The 20,359-nt window shown below is 44.6% G+C and overlaps 1 protein-coding gene across 1 annotated transcript in view; it reads left to right on the forward strand.

Moving 5' to 3' along the window:
• The window catches only part of NOL10 (nucleolar protein 10), a 1,044,486-nt gene extending 1,024,710 nt beyond the window's left edge, over positions 1 to 19,776 (forward strand). The window contains exon 21 of the mRNA XM_078647803.1: positions 19,391 to 19,776. Within this exon, the coding sequence (XP_078503929.1) occupies positions 19,391 to 19,510 (120 nt within the window). The 3' untranslated portion in view covers positions 19,511 to 19,776. The remainder of the gene's footprint in view (positions 1 to 19,390) is intronic.
• The last annotated feature ends 583 nt before the right edge of the window (positions 19,777 to 20,359 follow it).

Here is a 20,359-nt window from a genome sequence, read left to right on the forward strand (position 1 = left end):
TGGGAACTATGTCAAGTCCAGCTGAATCGGATTTTCAATGTGTGGGGCAAGCCAAGTCTGGACCTGTTTGCAACTCGAGACAACAAGAAGTGCAGACATTATGCCAGCAGGTTCCCCCAACAGGGTTCGAGAGGGAATGCTCTTCACCTCCGATGGACAGGGATGTTTGCTTATGCCTTCCCTCCCTTTCCCCTAATTCCCTTATTATTGAGGAAAATGAGATCAGAACCTTGCCAAATAATACTGATAGCCCCAGCCTGGCCGAGGCAGTTTTGGTATACAGAGCTTCTCCAGTTGTCGGTGGAGCCAAGAATTCAGCTACCTTCAACCAGGGATTTGATTTCCATGAACAGAGGCCAAGTACTTCATCCGCAATTGACATCTCTAAAATTGTCGGTTTGAAACCTTTTGAGCACGAGTTCCAGTCATTAAATATCACCCCGGAATGTCGTGAAATCTTGCAAAGTTCCGCAGCGCTGTCTACCAACAAAACATATTCCGCTAAATGGAAGCGATTCTGTATTTGGGGCCTTGCTCATGCAGTACATCCTTTGACGTCTTCTCCAGAGCAAATTCTTCCTTATTTGTTGCATTTAGCCAGATCAGGGCTTGCGCACTCGTCTATTAAAGTCCACTTGGCAGCAATATCTAGATACAGAAGATCTCCAGGATGTCCATCTCTGTGGTCTAACAGACTGATCAAGGAGTTTTTAAAAGGACTATTCAGAAGGTTCCCTCCAATTAAGCGTCCTCCACCCACATGGCAACTTAACACAGTCTTGTCACAACTTATGAAAGCTCCGTTCGAGCCGATCCACAAATCTGAACTGCAATTTCTGTCATGGAAAGTTGCATTACTGCTGGCACTCACATCAGCCAGAAGGGTCAGCGAGATCCAAGCTTTTTCTATACAGGATCCCTTCATACAATTCAGGCCAGATAAGGTGATGCTAAGGACTAATCCGAAGTTTGTACCTAAAATACCTTCGTCTTTTCATCTAAACGAACCAGTGATCCTACCTTCATATTTTAAAAATCCTTCTACAGCGGCTGAGAAAGCTCTTCATACTTTAGACATTGGCAGATGCCTAAAGTTCTACATTGAAAAGACTAAAAGCTTTCGCAAATCAAACCAACTGTTTGTCTCCTACTCGGGGCCCAGAAAAGGTCTGGCCCTATCACGTTCCTCCATCTCCAGATGGATTGCATCCGCCATTGTTTTTTGTCAAGAGAAAGCAGGAAGGCCTCTCGACATGAAAGTCCGGGCCCATGATACAAGGAAGATGGCGACGTCTTCTGCATTGCTAGCAGGAGTATCACTTCCAGACATATGCAGAGCAGCGACTTGGTCGAATGTTCATACATTCACGAAACATTACTGTCTGGACACGGAATGGAAAACAGATGCGGCAGTGGGACAGGCAGTTCTACGACATCTTTTTAAATAAGGTACATGTTTATGAATGTTATTCAAATGTTTTTTCTATATAATGTGGTTTTTTCCATCTGAGCTAATATCTGAAATAGCAAAGTTTTATTGTTAGTATTTTTTAATTTGTAATGAGTTCTTTTTCTGAAAGGAATTTATGGCACGCAGCCCCGAGAAAAGAAAGGGGTCTAGCCTAGAAACACTCTAACTACAAATACTGCTATCTACTCTGATACAAGCATGTGAATCTATGAAAGATTGAATACTGGAGAAAGAACTAGTTACTTACCTGTACACTATGGTTCTCCAGTATTATCTTTCATAGATTCACATGCGCCCGCCCGCCTCCCCGTTTCCATTAGGTAGACCACCTTTTTTATCTCTGGTTTCCTGCATAGCTCACTCTTGGGCGGTAGGAAATCTGAGGTATGGTGGCTCTGCTGGGAATGGTGTAGGCTGGTGCTGGCTGCTGATTGGCTGTAGTTTGGGCCACATAATGAGGAGGAGAGGTTACCTAGTGGTTTCACTACTCTATGGCTTCCAGGCAGTTTTTTCTTCTACTGCTATGGTTATTATATACCGGGAGACTCCCACCATGACGACGGGGAAGATACAAGCATGTGAATCTATGAAAGATAATACTGGAGAACCATAGTGTACAGGTAAGTAACTAGTTCTGTCTTGGTCATGAGGCAAAATAGAGGAACAAACATGTCATGGCAGATAGAGGAACAAAAATCAGCAAGAGGGGCAGATTGTGAAGAAATGGGGGCGTGTCTTAGGCTTCGTGAGGGGACTTGCGATGTGAAATAGTCTGACAGTTGGAAGGGGGAGGCTTCCTCACTTGGGGTTTGTGCTCGTGCTTCATGTCAAAAAGAGGAACTATCTTGTGTAAAACAGAGACCATCTGCTCTCTGGCTTGCAGTAACTATTTCTTAAAACAGGAACTATCTGCTGGTTCTGGGAATTGGCTGAAACACAGGAAGGGGTGGTCAATGAACTAAGATGCCAGGTGCAGGGTGTCTTACAGTTAAGAACAGGAACTATCTGCTGCTGGTTCCCAGAATTGGCAGAACCACAGAAATGTGTGTGTTCACAGTGTACAACCTTGTGCTTCCTCTATTAGTTGGTGTGGTTTCAGGGCCTAACCTCGTGCTTCCTCTTTCAGTTGGGGGTGGTCACAGGGCAGTTGGTGTGACAGGCTGAGTTACCAACAATGGACAGGATGTGGCTGAGTCTCTGGCACAACTGGGGGAGGGCACACAGACAGGCTTCTTGGAATTGGCTCGACCACAAGGAGCAGAGGGTTGTGCAAGATTCAATGGGGAGGTGAAGGACAGTTTTCAGACAAGTTTGCTGAGAGCATGTCACACACAAAATGGGTGTTTGTCTGAGAAAAATGGCTGTCAGGCAGAAACAGGGAAATGATGGGGCACAATTGTCAATTTTATTTCCACATTCCCTCCTTGCCCCAGAGTGTACCTACATTATATCTCAATTTGCATGAGATCATTTATACATTCTTGTAACATGATTCTTTCCCTTTCTCTCTGCTGGACAAGTGGTTTAGGAATGCATTTTTCAGCGCATAGACCGCACAGGGCAGGACCACATTGGATGCAAAGGCAGCATCAAGTTATTATCAGGAATATTATACCTGCTGCTGACAGCAGTTGCCATCCCCAGGACGATATTATCTTCCAGAACCAGTCAGACCACGTCCAAGTGCCAGGTTCTTGATGTAAACTTACGGCTATCTTGTGTAATTTTGTTATGGCCGTGTATACAGATGGGGAATTATCAGGAATAAATATACAGCAGCTAGAGCCTATAATTTTACAGGCTCCGCCTCTGTCAGCCAAGATGATGTCAAGGACAAGGCGATTTTGGAGAGTAACCAATCGTATGGCAGACTGCTCCTGGGTTAAGCTCCCAAGGGCAGACGCCGTCTGGTTTACAACAGCCTCTAAGGGCCTTGTCAACCTGCGTATAAGCTTGCTGTTCTGTACAGGGCCAACAAAGAAGAAGAACCCTTTGTTAAAATCTGTATACTGTTCCCATGAGGTTTCCGTTTAGTCAACCAAGGAGGTATCGATCGTTCTTTTATGTCTGACATGGGGCACTAGGAGGTCTCGGTGGTAAGTGGATGGGGCCACAAAGACAGGGGGTAACAGGAATGCTATATAGCAAGTTCCCCCCCAGTTCAAGGGCAGCTGCACATAGGCCGTTTGGCCACAGATGAAATAAGTATGGCGAGATGCTAGGAATGAGGACTTTCCTCTGTCTTCAAAACTTATAGTGGTATGACAGTCACTGTGTCCTAATGGAACAGAGCCATTTTTCTGGATGCACAGGTGTCCTTTTACTGGTGAGACCGAGATGGAAGGGGGACCAGCATTCTTTTTAGGTTTGGTATTTAACATCTTGTAGGACATGGTCATGTTCCCTTGCTTGTATTCTTCACTTTCTATGACTGTACCTGTCGCCGGAGGATCTCCCTCCTTATTAGGGTAACAGGCAGTATTGAGTACCTTGTTTAAATCCCCCCAAGGCCACCCATTCTTGCATGAATTATTTCCGTCAGGGCATGAGGTGGGGGTAGTATTGTCAGCTGTTATTAGGGCGAACCAGGCTTCACAAGTTCCATTATAAGAGAATGGGAAAGGAAAAAGAGGCATCCCTCCCTTTTTCTGATGAGGTGGGATGCGGCCACATATCCAACAATTGGTGCTATTACTGGCCTGCTGAGTGTGGTGTAGCATCTGTATGAAGGTATTGTTTCGCAAGGCTAGTCTATGGGCTTGTTCATGAGGGGGTAGGTCATGATAGGTGTGTTCCTGAGTGCTGTTGGGTGTATGAGAGGTGTGTTGTGTTGGAGTAAAAACAGTGTGGAGAATCCAACCAAGACACGTCATAACTGCCATGAGGAAAAATAATACTGTCAAACATATAATAGGACCATTATGTCTTTTTCTAGAGTTAATTTTTTCTTTCTCCCACATAGTCAAGGTGTTAAAATCCATTCCCATGCTCCAACCGCTTCACCACTGGACCGACGCCCAATGGACTTAATTAGCCAGAGTCCGAATGGCAGACCTTAACTTTGATTTGTAATCCTGTTGTGGGGTTAGTTCCAAAGGCAATAAAGATTGTTCAGTCACAATGTCAGTGGGATTGGCAGGGCCATCAGCAACAGTGTCTTTTTGTCCAAAATGTTTCCGGCATTGGCTTGCGTGGAGCCAGCCCTTCCTGCCCTCGACCTTCACTGCTGTCCGTGTTGTTAGTAGTACGAGTCTTGGCTTCTTCCACCTGGGCTGGAGGGGGCTGGTCCGGTCGAAGTTCCTCACGAGGACCCAGTCCCCGGGTCGGATGGCGTGTTCTTCCGGGTTGGTTTTGTCAGGGAAGGTGGCAGCAACCTGAGAACGACAAGATTGGAGTGCAGACATCAAGGAAGCCAGGTAGTCAGTCAGCATAGTACTGTCAACATCAGTTATTCTTTTAGGCCTTGGCGTACCCCACATATTTGTTGGTCTGCCAAAGACCACTTCATATGGAGATAAGCCAGTTCTGGAATGGGCTACCATACGCATGTAAAAGAGGGCAACCGGTAAGGCTACCATCCAGTCCACGCCTTTGTCAGTGCATATCTTGGCCAATTTTGTCTTCAAAGTTTGGTTGTGTCTTTCTACTAGACCTGCTGCCTGAGGATGTCTTACACAGTGAAACTTCCAAGTGTACCCTAACAGAAGAGACACTTGCTTAATGAGTTCAGAGGAAAAAGGTTGGCCGTTATCTGAGTAGATGACACGGGGCAACCCATACCTCGGGAAAAACTCTCTAACTAATTGTTTAGCAGTTGTCGTTGCAGTGTAATCTGGGACGGGATAGGCTTCTGTCCATCTGGTCAGAGCACACACTACAACTAGTACATACTTGTGACCTCTACATCTCTCCATCTGGATATAGTCCATCTGGAGAACTTCAAATGGATGGTCAGGGGGTTGGAATCCTCCCTGTTCCACCTTTGTGCCTTTTCCTGGGTTGAACTGATTACAAATCATGCATGTTTTAACTTTTTGTTTGGCTGCAGTTCTCAAATTTTTGTTGTGCCATATATTCTTTATGCTGTCTAACATTGCTTTTTCTCCCAGATGCGCTGGTCCATGTATGGTGTTTACCATAACCTGTACCATGGCATCTGGTAGAAACCATACTGCTCTTTCAGGTGTCATCCAGCCTTGATCTGTAAGGACCCCTCCTTTTTCCTTCCATTCTAGCAGTTCCTGTGGTGTGGCGTGACTTTGGACATCCTGGATGTCAGAAAAGGGGTCTCGTATTGTATATTGGCGGTGTGGTATACTTAATTCTGTGTTTGCTGCTTACTTGGCTGCACTGTCTGCAGAATCATTTCCTTTTGATATTTCATCTGTTCCTTTTGTGTGCGCTTTACATTTTAGCACTGCGATTTTCTCTGGTAACTGACTGGCCTCTAAGAGGGCAGTGATGAGTGTAGCATGCTGTATTCTGGACCCATGTGATGTGAGAAATCCTCTCTCTCTCCACAATGTACCGAAGTTGTGTACAACTCCAAAGGCATATTGTGAATCAGTGTAGATGTTAACTGACTTTACTTTTGCTAAGTGACATGCTCGTGTTAGGGCTATGAGTTCTGCTGCCTGTGCCGACAGTATCTCTATCTTGTGTGCTTCTAAAGTGTCTGCACCATTTATGACGGCATAGGCTGCTGCTAATTCTCCTGTGGGGAGTCTCATACATGAACCATCAACAAAGAGTGTCATTTCTGCCTTAGCAAGGGGAGTATCTTGTAAATCTGGTCTTGGTTTGGTCACTAAATCAATTATGTCAATACAATCGTGAATTTCTTCAGTAGGAGAGGTCAGTGGCAACAGTGTTGCTGGGTTTAAAATGTTGCAGCGTCTAATCTCAATGTGTGGCTGAAAAAGTGTCATCTCATATCCGGTGAGTCTGGCTATTGTCAGATGCTGTGTTTGTGTTCTGTTTAACAGAAGTTCTACAGCGTGTGGGACCTGAACTATCAGATGATGTCCCAATACAATACAATCGCTTTGTCTAATAGCTTGTGCAGTAGCTGCTACTGATTTTAGACATGCAGGCAATGCTTGTGCTACTGGATCTAATGTGCTTGAAAAATAACCACATGGTTTATGTTTGTCTGCTTGAAGTTGGATCAGAACTGATAGTGCTGTACCTGAGTTTTCTGTTACAAATAATGTAAAATCTTTGGTGTAATTAGGTGTTGCCAGCACTGGGGCTTGACACATAGCTTTTTTAAGAGACTGAAAGGCTTGCGTGTGTTCATCTGTCCAGGATAATTGTGGAGTAGCGCCAGCTTCGAGTGTTGTCAGCTGCACTAATGGTTTAGAAATGAGTGCAAATTGTGGGATCCACTGTCTACAATATGAGGTGAGACCAACAAAGGCTCGAACTTGTTTCTGTGTTGTTGGTTGTGGTATTTGTAGTATGAGCTGGATGCGTTCCTGTGTAAGCTGCCTACCCTCCTTTGACAGCAAGTGCCCTAAGTATGCCACTTGCTGTAAACAAAATTGGAGCTTACCAGGGGAAACTTTATGGCCATTTGCAGCTAGGAATTCTAGTACTAGTAGTGATGCTTCAGCACATGCTGCGTCAGATCTGGCCGTAATGAGGATATCATCAACATATTGTAGTATGGCTGTATCCGTGGGCATTTGAACAGTATCTAGTTGTCTTTTTAATGCTTGGCTATATACGCTTGGACTCTCTGTGAAACCTTGAGGAGCTCTTGTGAATTGGAAACTTCGTCCTTGTAAGGAGAAGCCAAAAAGGTATTGACTGTCTGGGTGAATAGGTATGCTAAAGAATGCGTTTTTCAAGTCAATGACTGAAAAATGCGTTGCTTCCGCATCTATGGCTGTGAGTAGGGTGGAGATGTCTGGAACCACAGGGTGTTGTGGAACGACACATTTATTGAGCTCTCTCAAATCCACCACTAGTCTGTAGACCGGTGGTGTTCCTGGTTCCACTTTTTTATGGACTGGTAAAACAGGGGAATTGCAAATGTTAGAAGGTGTTTCCTTAATCACACCTGACTGTATTAGGTCCTGAATAATTAACATTAATGCTTGTTCAGCCTGAGGTGGAATTTTGTATTGCCTTATACGTGGTAGTTGGGCTCCCTCTTTCAGTGTAACCTTGTGAGGTGTTATTTCCATACATCCTACTGTGGTGGAATCAGTGGCCCACAGGGTGTGTGGCAAATCTTTCAAACGCTCATCTAATTCTCTACTTGTGTAGTGGCCCTTGAAATCTCGCAGAAATAGTCTGACATCTGTAGGTGAGCAAACAATGACAGCTCCTAATTCTTTCAATGTTTTTATACCAAGCAAGTTTTCTGGACATGATTTTGTCAATATAAGATCTGTAGTTGTCATGAGGGGACCAACCTGCAAGGGCAGTGGCTTTGACGTGACGTTTGTCACAGGTTGTCCCGAGAAACCCAGAGAAATACTTTTTGAACCTGAGAGAGGAGCCTCTGGGACCTCTTGATGGCTTATTGTTGTTTTACTGGCCCCAGTGTCTAGTAGAAACTTCCTATCCTCCCCAAGAAGTCGGACCTCTACAAATGGACCTGTCTGATCTACTGGAATGGGGATTAGGGCCAGTTTGTCATCTTCTCTCTCTGGGCAACATCATGAGAAATCTGGGTAATATTCAGTGTAGGCGCTGTCTATAATATTCATTTGGGCCATTTGTGTTGTCAGTGGAACTGAAGGTGTTGAACTGTCTAGGGAACCATTCTGTTTTGGCTGATATGGGCGTGGCTGGGTCTTACCAGTAGCCAAATTGTGCTTTAAGACAGGGCAATCTTTAACGAAGTGTCCCATCTTTTTGCAATAATTACAAGTGCTTTTTATATTTGTCTGGCTACTTGGTGTCTGTTGACGCTGGGGTGCAGTTTGGGCTACTAATGCTTTCATCTTTGTGTCTTTCATGCGTTTCTTATCATTTTCTTCTTCATCCCTAATGCGATTCTGGTGATATTGTAGCATTTGTAACACCTGTGGAGGTGTATGTGCTTGCCAGGTACTTTCTACTTTTAGTACTCTGTCCTTAATGGCTGGCAAGGCGTTATCTACTAATTTGGAAACAGATGCGGGTAAGCTTCACTTGTCGGCGTAAGGCCGCTATTTACCGCAAAACACTTTTCAAGTCTGGTGTAATAATCTCCAATGTCTTCACCATGTTTCTGTTTGCAGGAGGAAATGGCATCCCAGTCCTCCTTTTTCACTGTTAGTAACTGTGGTAGCACCTTTAAAATAGTGCCAGGAAGTGCTTTTAGTCTGTCTCCTATACCTTGACCTGCTACTCTAGTATTTTCGTCATTCTGAAGTTCAGTCCATCTAATGTGTTCACCTGCTACTTCCCAATCTTTTTCTCTTAGTTTGTCATATATACCTGATGGCAACAATAATTTCAGAATTGCTGTGATATCAGAAAGAGTATATGTTCCCATCATTAATACATCTCCTAATTCCTTAAAGAATCCAGCAGGATCCTTTGAGTGGGAGGGAACCATCTCTTTCATCCTTAGTAACTCAAGTTTTGTCAAGGGTACATAAATGAAGACGCGTTGTAGCGCTCCATTTGTGTCAGCTCTGGGGTGGGCCTCTCTCATGGGGAACTGGCGTGTTTGAGGGAGTCTATTAGTTGATCCACACGTATTATTGAAAGATCTATATCCAGTAACTTTCTGGTATTTCTGTCTAAAATCTATAAATGTGTTGAGAAAAACTGAACTATTGTGGAGGAACATGTTATCAGCGCAGTCAGACAGAAAATCTTCGAGTCTTGGATCATGTTTAAAATGAGTGTCATTGAGTGTGATGAGATGTTGTACCATGTAGAGACTTGCTAATCTTTGATGTGAGCGTGGTAATGCTAGAAAAAGTTGGGCTATGAGATCATTGTCATATATCTTATATTGAGAGACCCATAGGGTCGCAGTTCTGGCTATTTCCTCCTCCTCCGGTGTAAGCGGAGGTTCCTGGTCTAACCAGTAGTCTAATGCATTGGATGTATTTTCAAATAACTCATCTGGAGATGACCGTTCAGAGTGACCTTGGAGGAATGTAGGCGGGGGTGTTCGTGAATTAAGGGCGGAAGAACGAACGGGTAGGACTTTTTCAGTAGGTTCAGTAATTTCCTCCTCAAGTTTCTTATTCTCTTCATTTGTTTGCAAGTTTTGCAGAATACGGGTCACCTTACGGGTGAACCTGTCTAGTGCATCATTTATAAGTTCTAGACTAGTGTGGTCGGATGCGGAATCTAATAATTCAAAAAGTGAAACTGGTACATTTCTTTCCTCTGCTTGTATGTGTTTTATGAAACAGCAAAGGAGGAACCTATACATGTGCATTTTTACAGGGTGTGATCTTCTTGTAGTCATAGCGTTAATGGCTCGTGAGTTCTCTCCAGTACGAAGAAACTCAGAGGCCGCTTGAAGAAACGTGTCAATTGCTGGTAGATGTCTTATTTCTTCCCAGGAGTCATGAAGTATTTTACTTATTCGGCCCGCCTCCCCTGTGTTGCTCGGAGTTGGGTCATAGGGGCAGTCGGGAATTGTTTTACCTGGGTCTGGACCTACGGCACCCCCTTCTGGAGTGAGAGGTGGTGCATTATGTTGTAAAAGGGGTGGCGGAGGCAGAGGGTGTTGAATTACTGGAACCTCATATGGAGGTGGAGTATCTAAGAGGAAATTGGTGAAAGTATCCTCTGGTAGTGGGTCTGTAGGCTGTGCTGATGCAATGTTAAGGTTTTCAGGTGCAGATGGCAATACAGGATAAAAACCAGTAGAAATGGCTGATTGTTCCCTTTTATTCCTTTCACTAACTACTTCTTTCCCTATTTCTTGTAACTGTTCTTTCTTGGCCTGCTCTGACATTCTCTTACCCTTTTCAACTTTATGCAATTCCTTCTGTTGCCTCCTATGGGCTTCTTTTCTCCATAACTCTACTGAGTCACTCTATGACTGGCGGACTCTCTTTTTCTTCCATAACTGTTCCTCTAATTTTATAATACATTCCATGTCAAAAGTACCATTTTCAGGCCATCTACATCTGTGTTCTAGGTCTTTAGTATAATCCACCCATAAATCACAATAAATAAGTGCACCGACACCATGTTTTGCATACATGAGTGTCCTGGAGTATCCCGAGGAGGAAGGGGAATTTCCTTCTCAAGAATACTCCTTTTGGTTGCCATCTTACGTATTTTCGAGAAAATAGGCATGATGGCAAGACTTTCAAAGATTTTAGAAGTGAGAAAAACACAAACAGAACAAATATCTTTACCGTACCCACGAAAGAGGTGAGTCCGTCTTTTATACTAGTTTAGTAGTCCTCACAAAATAAGTGAGAAACACACAAAAACATGTATCTTTACCGTGCCCACAAGGTAGTGAGTCCGTCTTTTATACTCGTTTTAGTAGTCCTCACCAAAGATAGGTGAGAAACCAACAAAACGCGTATCTTTACCGCCCCCACAAAAGCTGTGGGTTCGTCTTTATACTTTTCAGCAGTACTCACCGAAAAATAACTGGAAGGCCTCTTGAAGATTTTGGAAAAACGTGGCGCGCAGTTTCAAGGTGGGATTTGTAGAACCTCGGACTCGTCTGCTTCGCAGGTTGGGCTTTGGTTCAGGACGTTCCGCTATTTCCTCACCGCCTCGTGTGGATGCTGGGCCGCAGTCGGTCCCCCTCTTCGCCTCGAGGGAGTTTGCGGGAATTCCCCGCGTTGTGCACTTTTGAAGTCCGTCAACGGTCAGGAGGGGACAGTACCGGGTCCAATATCGCCGGCGCGTGGGGGAAAGGGAATGTCCCTGTTCCGGGCGCCAATTAATGTGGTAAATTAAATTTACTTATTACCTCATTTCTGAATTTCTATGCTTAATAAATCATAATTTCTTGTCAATGCAAAGCGAGGAGTCCGTGGTGCTCATATGAAGGAGGAGGAGACCAATAACTCGAGTTAAGGGGAGCGCTTCCAGCGCCAAGCGGGCACAGGAGCAATCTCTCAAGTCCCTCTCTTGAAGTGGGTGTTTTATTTTCAACAGCAGGACATTTATACAGTCTTGGTCATGAGGCAAAATAGAGGAACAAACATGTCATGGCAGATAGAGGAACAAAAATCAGCAAGAGGGGCAGATTGTGAAGAAATGGGGGCGTGTCTTAGGCTTCGTGAGGGGACTTGCGATGTGAAATAGTCTGACAGTTGGAAGGGGGAGGCTTCCTCACTTGGGGTTTGTGCTCGTGCTTCATGTCAAAAAGAGGAACTATCTTGTGTAAAACAGAGACCATCTGCTCTCTGGCTTGCAGTAACTATTTCTTAAAACAGGAACTATCTGCTGGTTCTGGGAATTGGCTGAAACACAGGAAGGGGTGGTCAATGAACTAAGATGCCAGGTGCAGGGTGTCTTACAGTTAAGAACAGGAACTATCTGCTGCTGGTTCCCAGAATTGGCAGAACCACAGAAATGTGTGTGTTCACAGTGTACAACCTTGTGCTTCCTCTATTAGTTGGTGTGGTTTCAGGGCCTAACCTCGTGCTTCCTCTTTCAGTTGGGGGTGGTCACAGGGCAGTTGGTGTGACAGGCTGAGTTACCAACAATGGACAGGATGTGGCTGAGTCTCTGGCACAACTGGGGGAGGGCACACAGACAGGCTTATTGGAATTGGCTCGACCACAAGGAGCAGAGGGTTGTGCAAGATTCAATGGGGATGTGAAGGACAGTTTTCAGACAAGTTTGCTGAGAGCATGTCACACACAAAATGGGTGTTTGTCTGAGAAAAATGGCTGTCAGGCAGAAACAGGGAAATGATGGGCACAATTGTCAATTTTATTTCCACATCACGGCCAGAGCTGCCGACTTTGCTGCCAGTAAACTAGGTTCAAGCCCCTATCTCCCCGTGCCAACCAAAAAATGAATGTGTCCTTGTGCGAGGTAACACTCCCTGATGAGGTACACATATATGGTCCCAAATGTTCTTTAATTCCTCGAGTGTACAACTAGGAGTAACACTGCCAGTCAGCAACTGCTACACGACAGGAACACAGATACAAATAACACTCGCCAAGCCCATAACGCTAGCGCGCATTAAAGAACACGCCCCAACACGAGCCCACAGCGGATGTTTAGAAGTGGATGAAAGAAGTAGCCGAGTGAATGAAGAACAGCCGTCTTAAACTTAACTCAGACAAAACGGAAGTCCTCATCTTAGGATCATCCCCCTCCGCCTGGGACAATTCATGGTGGCCACCGGCCCTGGGAACCGCACCCATACCAACAGACCACACACGTAACCTGGGCTTCATCCTAGACTCCTCCCTCTCGATGACCAGACAAGTCAACGCCGTCTCATCATCATGCTTCAACATCCTACGAATGCTCAACAAAATCTTCCGTTGGATCCCCACCGAAACAAGAAAGACGGTCACCCATGCACTGGTCACAAGCAGACTAGACTACGGAAACACCCTTTACGCCGGAACCACAGCCAAACTACAGAAAAAACTCCAACGCATCCAAAACGCCTCAGCCAGACTCATACTAGACATCCCCCGCCAAGCTCACATTTCCGGTCACCTGAGAGACATCCACTGGCTCCCCGTCAACAAGAGAATAACGTTCCGCCTCCTCACCCACGCACACAAAGCCCTCTACGACCTAGGACCCGAATACCTCAACACGCGCCTGTCCTTCTACACCCCCACCCGCCAACTTCGATTGTCCAATCAAGCCCTCGCCGCAATTCCACACATCCAAAGATCCACCATGGGAGGAAGATCCTTCTCCTACTTAGCGGCCAAGACCTGGAATTCCCTCCCCACCCACCTCCGCCTCACACAGAACCACCTCTCCTTCAGGAAACAACTTAAAACTTGGATATTTGATAAGTAAAGCTCCCCCCCTCCCTCAAGCGCCTTGAGACCCTCTGGGTGAGTAGTGCGCTATATAAATTCAAACTTGACTTGACTTGACTTGATGTTTAGAATTAAGCACGTGAGTGCTAAGTGACATGCTAGCATTGCGTATGGTTTTCTTTTTTCCTACTAGTCTTGTTTGGGGTAATTATCTTTATTTCGGATTAAAAAACAAAAACGTAAACACTGATTTTTTTAATTTTAATTTTATTTTACAATATCAATGATTTATTGGGCGCCGTGTGCTGCTCACGGGCCGCTTCAGTGAGCCACATCAAATGTCCAGATGACGGACTGCTGGGAACATGAAGAGAACTGAGGGATCATTAGTATATGGCAGTGATTCCCAAACTGAGCGCCGCGGCACCCCGGTGCGCCGTTATGAGGAGCCAGGGGCGCCGCGGCACAATGTGGGAAAGTGCAGGGCAGCGCTACATACTGGGGAGAAATGCCGTCAGCACTCGCTGTTGGAGGCCAGCTCACATTTCTTTGAAGTGATGAAGAGGCTTCAACAGCTCCTCCCAGACCTGCAGTCTGTCAATTAGCCCCATTGTCAGTCTGTCTGTGGCGATTCTCTCACACAGAATGTCAATGGGCCATACTGCAGTTACAGAAGCCTAGCGCACGCACGGCAGTATTGCATTACCTTGGGGAGACATGCAGACTTGTTATTTCGATTTTTCATTATTAAAACTGTTCTTGCTATCCCACTTAATAGTAACGGTGTTCCGAAGAATTAATGATAAATAAACAAACTAATTTCAACGTATGTGCCACTGAAACAGGAGCCATGCTTTGGGGTTCAGGGTGCGCAATTTACTTTGAAATACAGGGCTAATGGTAACGACTTCCGAGTTATTTACATGCCTGCAATTATAAGACCATCATAAAAAAAGTCAGTTTAACTCTGGCGAATAATGTATCTGCTTGAGAGATATCTAAACTTTGACTAATCCCAGTTTTGACTCATCATAAAGTAGAGCAGAGGGACAATGTGCCTCTTGCAAATCACAGAGTGTAACATGCTGATTAAACAATTGTTTTTATGTAGATGGTTCAATGGGTTGCTTTGGAAAATAATAAAAAAGTATTAGTAAGGACAACCTCCAACCACAGTGTTATGTTTTGAACCCTGAGTTTGTATTTCTCCAGGCTAAAACGCTCTTAACATATAATTAGGAATTGAGCACTTATTTGGCTGCAGTTTTTTCCTCAAAATTATTGATTTGCCACATAACCCATTATCTCTTGCATAATCTGCAGATTTTAGCGGAAAAAATTAGTTTCTAGCACAAAGGATCAAACGTTTCTAAAAAAGTGGCGAAATGTTCTCACGCGCCATGTGAATGGTAGTGTATGTGTGTGTGCTCTCTTGTGCTTTGCTATGATGACTTGAATGTGCTCTCCTGCATTTGCTACTTGGATGCGTGTGTACTCCGCATCTGCAGAAATGATTCGTGCTTTGCTGCAATTGCAGCTACAGCTTGTCTCTGGTCTGCTGTATTTGCATCATTGGTGCATGCAGGCATGTGTGAGCTCTGTTATACGTGCTGTATTGGCATGTTTGTGCTCCGTTTAAATTTGCTACATTCATTAATATCCTCCTCTTTGTGGTTCAATATGCTTGATCCCCGGCCGAAATGACGATTCTATTTTACCCTGTTTCCAAATTAAGAAAGTAAAACATTAATTAGACAAAATTTGAAAAATGAAATAGTCAACATGAAGTACTCCAGAGGTCGGGCTTCCCGCCCACCGGTAAAAAAATGGTGGGGAGCCATGGCCAACTGACAATTTGGTCAAGGGAGCCACAAGTCAAAAAAGTTTGGGGAACACTGGTATAGGGTATTCGAGACCCGGAAAGATCTGAGGAGACCAGAGAGATGGGCAAACGTGCAGAAGAGAAAGGTAGAGTGCAGCCCTTCGCCAAAGCCTAGAGAAACTGACAGAAACAGCACACGCTTAAGAAACTCGAGGGCGGGCAAGAAGCTGCACTCCAGGATCTATGGGCATACAGCAGCACTACCTATCACAAATCAGCAAAAAGTACAATGTATCACTCAGTACAAGCGGCTATATCACTGTGCATCATACACCACAAACAGCACTACTTATCAGACAACAGGCAACGGACTGTTCTTTACTCTTTCAATCACATTATCAAAGAGTACAGCCTATCACAGAGCGTAAACAGCACTACACATTATACTATTAGATACTACATATAGTTCACTATAGCAGTATGGTGCACAATTCAACATGACACGAGCAGTAATAGTATTGTGCATCACACAGCTCAAACAGCACTGTCCAACCCACCACCAAAATCATAGCCCGACGCAGGACACACTACACCGTGCATCACTCTACGAAGAGCAGAGTGCACCCACCGCACAATGCACAGACAACACAAGCAACAAAGTGTGTCACACCATATGTGAAGTGGCACTCGCACCACTCAGCACCATCCCCCGCAAATCACCCAAAAAACGTGCATCCCCAATACAAACAACATAGCACATGTCAGAGCATAAGCAGTACCCCCCCCCCCCCCCCCCCCCCCCCCCCCCATGAAACATTCTAGACAATGGCACCACGAAGTGCAAGGAGCACGGGGCGTCCCAGAACACAAATAGCAGTGCGAATCCTACAACCGTGCCAGTCACACTGTACAAGGAACACTGTGCTCATCACTTACAAGCAGAACTGTCTAGCACACACAACACGAAGCATCACACAATACAAAACACTGTGCGTCAGGATATCACAGAGCACAGACAGCATTATGCATCACACTACACAAATCACATGGAGTACCACAAATCATGCATCACGTTATTCATCACAAGCAGCATAGGCATCGGCGAGAACAAGCAACAGGACGATGAGAGGTATGTGCTTGCTGCGGGTAACGAAAGAACAAAAAGTAGCCAAAGGTCACTCTAAATCAAAACAGCAGCCTGCTGGTGAGTGGCTGAGAAGGGGAAACCAGCTGGGAGCGCATGCATACCTGGGTAGATAGGTTGCTGCTTGGCTACAGGAAAGGGGAGAACACCAGCTGCTAACATTCTGGGTCTCAGTTGCAAAAGGTAGACACAGCCCCTGACTCGGAACTTGCTGGAGCTACATGATTAGGGTGACAGGAAAGCAAGAGTAGGCAACCTGCTGCATGAATGACAGGAGGGCGAAGCAAGCAGCCAGGCTGCAGGAGATGGGCTACTGGGGTCGCAGTAAGTGCTAGCCTTAAGGCAGGGGTCCTGCGACCGTAACACAAGAGCAGCCTGCACTGCAAATGGTTGAGGTCAGCTGGCTTGCTAGATGCAGACGGCTAGACTCGTAGTGATTTATTAGGATGAGCAGGGTCGGACGGGGACAAAAACTAGGCCCTGGCACCAAAATAGGTGGCGGCTATTAGCAAATCAGATAGCTAAAAAACTGGCCCACATTTTCAAATCGAGGCAGATTGTAACTTGTAAAGTTACGTTGTGTTGGTGATCCGAACTTGTTACAGGCAATGTTAATGGTAATATCAGGGAATCACCAGTAAAAGCCAACCGACCAGACCTTATAGGAAGCCCACAAACAGCCAGAAAAACGGCCCACACACAGAACTGTCAGACCAGCCCTTCTGGCATTGGCAGATCGCCCTCTAGAACAGTCTGACCCTGGCATAGAGGCAACCATGGTGGATAGGCAGAGCCTGGCGCAGATGGGCATCCAGGCTCAGGCAACAGTTTCGAGCAGCTTGCAGCAGTTGAATAGCTGTGTTGTTGCTTTGTTATGATTTTTACTCAGAGGGTTGCTACCACCAGTGTGTCCCTGTAGTCTGTATTGGGTTGCGGCCAGAGCTTGTGGTGCTGCCGACCGGTATTGGAGCTGACTAGTGACATCAGGGAGTCTGACTGCACATGGCCGCAGGAGCAAGTAGATATTAGGAGAGGAAATCTCGGCATTAAAAGTGTTGAGAAGGCACCTGCTTGAAACCGTACTGTACAGCAAATACCAGTGACCCCTGAGAGAGTTCAGAGGAGCAAAGCAAATGGCCTACTGGAGACAGACAGGTAAGGCCATGTTCCTACATAACCTTTTGAAGTTTAGGCCAATATGTAATGTACCCAGTAGCATTCTGTCTGCCAGAGTTGGATACTTATGGCCTGGGGAGTAGAGAATGAAGGTCATGTGGTGAAGAAGGTGCCATGTATTTTGGGGATCAAGAAAAACTAACTTGCTTAGATGGAAGGAGACAGTGATGGGCAATTCCTGCACCTTAGGATCAGGAAACACTCAGTGCACTGGCCGCCGAGAACTGATGTGTGGGTCAGAGGGTGATAGAAGTAGCAATGTGTTTGAAAATGATATCTGGGCACAGTGCGACAAAGCAGCAGAGCCCAGTTGGTGAAAAGTGTTAGGAATTAGAAGTGGGTAGACAGCTATCTTGTGTTTGGGTAGTAGGACAGTAACAAACATTTGCAATGCAATAGAGTTTGAGCTATTGATATTGCAAATTACAAGGGCCTTTTATTTATGTTTTCGTTTTCATAACATAAATAAAAGGCATTGTCATTTACAATGCCAGTAGCTTAAACTCACGTAAAAGCGAGACCTATTGCATTGCAAATGCTTATTTTATTCGCTCTCCATCCCTCATATCCAGTCCACAATCCCTTTTCTTGCCATCACTATGAACGTTGTCTAGGATACGTCTGTGATATACATGTTTAATATATTCAAATGAGTTTGTACTTAAAAATAATCTCTGTTATGTGAGTGAGTAGAATGAGTGGCAACGAGTGAGTAGAATGAGTGGCAACGAGTGAGAAACAAGTGGAAAGTGATATATTGGCATATATTGAAGCTAATGAAAGGGTTGGCACTTCTCAAGTATGAGGTCATGGAACGCACTTAATCCAGTGTAAATACAAAGAAACGTACTATGTTGAAAAAGTTAAAGAGCTTTTCTTGGAAGTGCGGCTGATATTTTTGTACCATGACGTACGATATTCTTGCAGCTGTCCTTGGAACAAAATGTTGACTGAAACAGCAACAAAGTTTGTTTGGCGATTAATGGATTTGTATCATTCAGGCATGAACGTGACTCTTGCCAGATACATAAAGGTAGCTTCCTGTGAGAAGTTTCGCGTGTCTCGTGCCTCTTTACATGCCTGAACTTGAAACCGGATCGTTAAATTGTCCTGGAAGAAAAAATCTGCTCTAAATGCGTTTGTAAATCCGTTTTAGGGAAATGGTAAAACTTACTAGACTCTTAAAACAAATTACAGGACATCTTGTCCAATCTAGAACTACATTTCTTGAACAATATTTTGGCAGTACTTGCTCTTTAATTTTTAGACTCACACGTTCGCTCCACTGGTCCATTGGATCACAGGGTCCGAAATAGAAACTTGGTTTCAAAAACCACGGTTAAAGAAGTGTCTTTGTTGGACCTGGGGGATTATAGACGGTCGCTTACTTTGTTGTTGTTATTTATTCCTGATAAAAGAGTGACCCTTCCCAAATTTTTGGGGAGGAGGACTTCAGTTCAGTTGATGAAACGCAGAGATTTATAAATGTTGAAATCGGTATTTATTTATTTGTGTTTTTAAAGCACGAAAATATTAGCAAGTTATAACCCTAAATGAATAAGCTAGTTCTTGAGGACACTGAGTTAACCATGATTAGTAACTTGACTTAATCTTATTAAAAAGAGAAATGTGGTTAGTGCATGTTTGTGTGTTTTACCAGAATGTAATGGTTTCAAATGACAGCACCCTAGTTAGCCTCACAGCCGCCTGAGGACGATAAAATAAACACCAGTGAGTTGGTTAATAGCTCCTCGTCGAAGTGCCTTGAAGCACTATACTTGTACAGTTCAGTACATAAGTATGCTGCTTATTGTTCTTGAGTAGGAGACTTTTTTATTAATTTGTCTTTTTTTGTCTCCCCCCTCCCCCATCCAAACTAGTCTGAACAGCAGAAGAAACGTCAGGAAGATGAGAAGAAACATCAGGAGGAGAGGAGAAAGCTTCGACGTTCTGCGGGCCATCTGAAGAGTAAACCTCAAAAGGGCCGCGCCTTCTTCTGACAGCTCTCAGTTTCACGGCTTTCCATCTGGGATTTCAGCAACATCTCATCAATAGAAGTGAATGGCTCTGTAAATAGGAATGAACACCTACAAAGGGACTGAGGATACCTGATGAACATACCTACCTTGCCTACCATGGGCTTGGACTTCTCTAATACTTCAGAGTGCTAAGACGAGGCTGCACATCATGATTGCAGCCGGAAAAATGACTGGTCTGTAAATCCTCCATGCACATCACCTCCTCTCAATAAACCTCTTTTAGATAACTTGTTTATGGTGTTTGATATTCGGCGATGCGACCTTTATAGCATTCAAGTGAATGCTTTTTAGGAACCCTGGACGTAAGTATTAGCGCTAGAATTCAAATCCTGTGCTTGCTCGTTCAAAATTATAATTTTGATGGGACCTAACCTATATATAATTTTGATGGGACCTAACCTATATATATTCTTATTTTACATTTTGTGTTTCCTATACCTATCTGCAGATGTTTTGTTGTGTTTTTGCAGCTGTTCCCAGTTTACAACTGGAGCACCACAATGGAACAACAATTTGAATTTGGGTTTTCTGATTGTGTAACAAATGGACTACCATTTTACAGAAAGTGACAGAGTTCATTCAGAGCCAGCAGTCTTGTGGCAGCAGTGAAGATTGATCCCTGTATGCCGAATGAGGGGCAGCAATGGATACCACATCATACTCAGTCATCGGGTGTCCGCCTGCCTTTAAAGCACCCATGACACTGTCTTTTTACACACTCTTGGTCATTGTTCTGCCTTTTTCTTGCACTTCAAGACGCCTTCCAAAGGCTCCAGGTTAAGAATTTCTATTTAAATAATGTAAGTTTCA

Source organism: Lissotriton helveticus, chromosome 6 (assembly GCF_964261635.1).
Source record: "Lissotriton helveticus chromosome 6, aLisHel1.1, whole genome shotgun sequence".
Lineage (NCBI taxonomy): Eukaryota > Metazoa > Chordata > Amphibia > Caudata > Salamandridae > Lissotriton > Lissotriton helveticus.